The sequence below is a fragment of the Apus apus genome, chromosome 5, assembly GCF_020740795.1.
Source record: "Apus apus isolate bApuApu2 chromosome 5, bApuApu2.pri.cur, whole genome shotgun sequence".
Taxonomy (NCBI): Eukaryota; Metazoa; Chordata; class Aves; order Apodiformes; family Apodidae; genus Apus; species Apus apus.
Window position 1 is genome coordinate 61,802,198 of NC_067286.1, and position 5,284 is coordinate 61,807,481.

General features: G+C 56.2%; 1 protein-coding gene across 1 annotated transcript; it reads left to right on the forward strand.

Moving 5' to 3' along the window:
- Positions 1-1,869: 1,869 nt before the first annotated feature.
- OTX2 (orthodenticle homeobox 2) lies at positions 1,870-4,971 on the forward strand. Its single transcript, XM_051621323.1, has 3 exons — positions 1,870-2,038; positions 2,453-2,604; positions 3,947-4,971. Exons 1-3 carry the CDS (start codon positions 1,942-1,944, stop codon positions 4,565-4,567), a joined length of 870 nt encoding a protein of 289 aa, XP_051477283.1. The 5' UTR covers positions 1,870-1,941; the 3' UTR covers positions 4,568-4,971.
- The last annotated feature ends 313 nt before the right edge of the window (positions 4,972-5,284 follow it).

The window sequence follows — 5,284 nt, forward strand, 5'->3', positions numbered from 1 at the left end:
CTTTGCGGAGCGTGGGGGGGGAGGGTGGGGGAGATGGGGGAAGGCGGAAAGGTGACAGATTGCGGAGCGGAGCCGTTGCTCCGCGGGCTGCGGGGCGGCCCCGGGATGCGCGGCCGCGGGCGAGATGCTCCGCGGGCGGCCGCGCTGGGCTGGCGCCTCGGCGTGATGCCGCCGGGTGTAACAGACTCGATGTTCGGGGCTTTGTTTCGGTTTTGTTGTTTGGTTGGGGGTTGTTTTTGGTTGTTTTTTTTTTCCATTTTTTTTTTTTCATTAATTGAGGGGTAAGGGGGGGGGGGGTTGTTCGGTTCGTTTGGTGGTTTTTAAACGTGAAGCAAAACGAGTTTTGCTCTCCCGCGCATCCTGCGCTGGGGAATAAATTGGCGGCCGAAGGCGCCCCGGCGCGGTGCTGGGCTCCCCCCTTGGCAAAGCTGCTCCTCCCTGGGGAGGATGTTAAAAGGAGGGCCCAACCCTGCGCTCCCCGCGCTAGATGCGCGCCCGCACAGTGTGTCTGAAGGCGGCAAAGAGCTTTCCCCGAGGGGAAAAGGGGAAACTCCGCTCCGCGGATAACCCGCCCCGCCGGGGTGCAGCGGGCCCGGGGGGTCCCGCAGGAGCCCCCCTGGCAGTCCGGAGCCTTCCTGGGAGGGGATATGGGGGGTGACTCTGCTCCGGTGTGCGCTGGTTTGCTGAAACACAGAGGTTTTGGGTGTTTGAGGAAAAAAGTTGTGCTGGAGTCCGCTTTTCCGATGGCCGCCGGGAAAGGGAGGAAGGGCGAGATTTTGCCTTCAACTAAATAATTAATAATAATAATAATTTTTAAAAAAATAAATCCAAGGGGAAACAGTCTTAACCCTCTCAACAACCCCTCCCTGGCCTCTTGGTCGGCCATTTTTTTGGCAGAGTGGGTGTTTGGGTCTCCCCTGTCGGGGACTCGGGGGAGTCGGAGCCGGGCCCGGGGCGACCCACTCGCCCACTCACTCGCCCGCCCTCCGAGGCCGTCCCGGGGCCGCTCCCCACCGAGGTGTTTGTTTAGCTTCAGCTCCGTCATCAAGAGTTTTCTTGAAAGCCTAATAAATCTGTTACTTGCCTCCAAATCTAATTACCCGGAGTACTAATTAGGTGCAAATGGCCGGTGGAAATTACCGCAGACTTGGACCGATGGCTGTGGAGCAGCAAAGTTTGTCTCTTCCCGAGCGGGCATTTGAGCTCTGAAATGCAGCAACGTCGAGGGGGAAGGGGAAAGGGAGGCTGTGGGGGGAAGGTTTGAATGTTGCCCAAACCTGGGATAATTGAAGTCCTTGCAAGAGACTACGGGAGAGATAGGTTTCTTGAATTGTTTCTTTGTTTCTCACCCTTGGGCTTTGTTATCTGCATTATTTATTTAGCCGAGGGGTTCTTTGTGTCTGCCAATGGCCCCAATCAAGTTTTGCTTGAGACAATTAGCCGGTGCCCGGCCGGGAATCCTATGCAAATGCCCCGGGCTGCCGTACAATGCGGGTAGTTGAAGGCATGGGGGGGTTTTGTTCGAGCAGTAATTACTGACTGGGATGTGCCCCCTCCCTCCTCCTCCTCCTTTTTTTTTTTTTTTTTTTTTTTTTTTTTTTTTGGGGGGGGGTGGTGGGGCTCGGTTTGGAGGCGAGAGGTGCGTTTATCTAGTCAGTCTCCCAGTTCCCAAATCCTGCTGGGGTCTGGCTTTACGAGCTGGAGGATTTGACGAGGGAAGGCAGCGGGGATAAAAGCTGAGGAGTTGGGAAGCAGCGAGCTGGCCTGACCGCCTCCCCCCTCTCCCCCCCCAACCCCCTTCCCTCCTCTGTCCCCTCCGCAGGCACCTGGCAGCCCCCCCGCCCGACGGCACCCCCGGCACCCCCCGGGGCAGGCAGGGCGCTCGGCCGGCTCCCCCTCGCCCGGATTTCGGCCAACTCTCCTCCCCACCACAACTTTAGCATGATGTCTTATCTTAAGCAACCACCTTACGCAGTCAATGGCCTGAGTCTCACAACCTCGGGCATGGATTTGTTGCATCCGTCCGTCGGTTATCCCGGTAAGCCACGTTTTTCTTCTTTCTTTCTTGCCCCTCACCCCCAAATCTCCCCCTGGTTTTTTTGCCCCACTGAGGAGAAGCCGGCGGGCCTCTGGAGGCACAAGCCCAGGGATGGCTGGAGTGGGGTGAGGGGGTCGCCGAGTCCCCCCTTTCCCCCTTTTTATGCTGGGAAAGGCCTGCAAAGAGGAGCTACCCTCTTGCTGGAAGTGATGGGGGGGACACAGATGCTTCAGACACATCCAGGGGAGTTGGGATCGCTGACGGTGGCGGCTGAGAACTGGGGTGCGGGTGGCCCAGGAGAGCTGGGCAGAGAGGGGAATGGGGGTTTCCCTTTCTGGGGAGGGAGCTGGGAGGGGAGAGAGGGGGCTTGAGGGGCCGCTGAGTAACAGCCAGGGCCTCTGGCTCCCTTGGCAGCCACCCCCCGAAAGCAGCGGCGGGAGCGCACGACCTTCACCCGGGCGCAGCTGGACGTGCTGGAGGCCCTTTTCGCCAAGACCCGCTACCCCGACATCTTCATGCGGGAGGAGGTGGCCCTGAAAATCAACCTGCCCGAGTCCAGAGTGCAGGTAGGAAGCGAGGGGGACTCCGGAGACCCCTGCTTGCAGACCTCCCCCCCCCATATTCTGGCGTGCAGGGTTTGGGTTGGCTCACGGCGGGCAGGGAGGCTGCTTTAGGGGATGGGGTCGATCCTGGAGCCAAATCAAGCCCCTGGGGGGTGAAGGAGGCTTGTAGATGGATGAGGGTGTAGGAGTGGCAATTGGCCTTCCCAGGGCTGGAATGTGCCGGCTCCTTCCTCCATGTGCACTGAGGGGGGGTTCATGTAGGTCCTAAATCCCAGCTCCCGAGCCCTCCGCACCCCTTCCCCGCCCCCTCTGTCTCTATGAGCCTCCTCGGCATCCTCAGGCTCTGCACTGCACCTTGCCCCGGGTGCCAAACCCCAGCCTGCCCTGCAAGCATTTGGGGCCCTTGTGGAAGCCATCAAGGATCGCCCCTTCCCCAGGGATCCCTGCAGCAGGGCCGAACTGGGGTCCCCTTCCACACCGGTAAAGACTGGGGGGCAACAAGAAGCCTTGGTGGAGGGGACCCGTCTCCTGGGGCTGGGCTGTGTCTCCTCTGCAAGAAGCCTGCGGGGGCCCAATCCAGACAGCACTTTGGAGGTGTTGCTGGCAGGGCAGGAGGGAGAGAGGTGGTCCTGGGTGCCTGCGCTGCCCCCAGCACGGATTCAGGAGATCCCTGCAGCCGGGATCATCTCTCCCACTGTCCTCCCCACGAGGCTTCCCGAGGCTGTGCGATGCCATGTCCCATTGGAGGATGGCAGTCAGGGACTGGGATCCCTCCCCTGCTGAACCATCTCCCCCCAAAAACCTCCCCAGCACCCATCCTTCCCAGAGCCAGCTCCCTTGGTCCCTGCTAAAAGTGGGCGAGAGGGGTTGGGGGGGCCTTGCCTTGGCTGGGGGTGAGAGCAGAGTCTATGTGGAAGGTAAAAGAGGAATCTTTACACCCCCGACCCCTGCCTCTGTTTCCCTAATTTTTCCCTCTTTTTTGGATGCTCTATTGTTTCTCATTAAGGATTTGACTTCAATAGGCCTTGAATGGTGATTCCTGGGGGTCCCTGGCTGGCAAACAGCAAATAGGGAGTGCTCCCCTGCTCTTCCCTCAAAAGTGACCTTATTAAGCAGTTTGATTTTCCCATTTTCACTTGTTATTACTGCTAATGATCTCAGGGAGGGGGAGCCCCGGAGCTTTTCTTTGCAGCAGCCTCCAACCCTGTGCTCACTGGGGAGGGTTTTTAGTACCCCCTCCCTGGCAAATTCTCCCCGCCACCACCTCTTGCCCCCCTTGGGTTTGTCCATACATCCCTAACACCGGGCTTTTCCTTTCTCTCCCTCCCCATCTCTTGGTCTCAAGGTGTGGTTTAAAAACCGCCGGGCCAAGTGCCGGCAGCAGCAGCAGCAGCAGCAGAACGGGGGCCAGAACAAGGTACGACCAGCTAAAAAGAAGAATTCACCAGCCCGGGAAGTGAGCTCAGAGAGCGGGACCAGCGGGCAGTTCACTCCCCCCTCCAGCACCTCGGTCCCCACCATTTCCAGCAGCAGTGCCCCCGTATCCATCTGGAGCCCAGCGTCCATCTCCCCTCTCTCAGACCCCCTGTCCACCTCTTCCTCCTGCATGCAGAGATCCTATCCCATGACCTACACCCAGGCATCAGGCTACAGCCAAGGATACGCTGGCTCGACCTCCTATTTTGGAGGGATGGACTGTGGATCTTACTTGACCCCTATGCACCACCAGCTTCCTGGACCAGGGGCCACCCTGAGTCCCATGGGTGCCAACGCAGTCACCAGCCACCTCAACCAATCTCCAGCCTCCCTTTCCACCCAGGGCTATGGAGCCTCCAGTTTGGGCTTTAACTCCACCACCGATTGCTTGGATTATAAAGACCAAACCGCCTCCTGGAAGTTAAACTTCAATGCTGACTGCTTGGATTATAAGGACCAGACATCCTCATGGAAGTTCCAGGTTTTGTGAAGAACCTTTGTGGTAAAAACGAGAGAAATCGCGACGAGAACGAACAGGCTGGGCTGAACGTTCCAGTTTTAGTCAGGTCTTGGTTAAATTAAAGAGAAAAATAAACTCAACGGACAAAGAAACGAACAAAACAAAAGAATAATAATAAAATATTAAAAATCAAAACACGACAAGAGGGGGGACAGTGTTGGTGTGATCCCGTTCAGACTCATCTCCTGCTCAGACACTCTGGAAAAGGAATAATCAAGTGGAAAAAAAAGGAAGAGGAAGGCCTTAAACGGACAGATCATCTAGTGAGCAGAAAACAAGACAGACCCATCCGTGTTCTTTCTAGTTTTAGGCAATTGTTGGGTTTCTTTGTTTGGAAGAGGTGGGAGATTCATCCCACCCAACGGGCCAGTTTTAAAAAAAAAAAAAAAAAAAAAAGGAAAAAAAAAAGAGGAAAAAAAAAAGTTAAAAAAAGAAAAAGTAAAAAAAAAAAGTCTAGGTTTTTATTTCTTTTTTTTTTTGTGTGTGTGTGCGTGGAAAGATCCTTCACCCAGAGGTTTCCAATGTGTTAGCCAACCCTTGGTTAAACTATTCAGAATGGACAGCATCTTCTCTTTTTCTCCCTCTTTTTCTCCCTCCCTCTTTCTTTCTCTCTTGCTCTTGAGCTCATCCAACTGTTTCATGCCCAAGTTGGCATCCGGAGAACTTGGTTCAGGGCTGTGTGGGTTG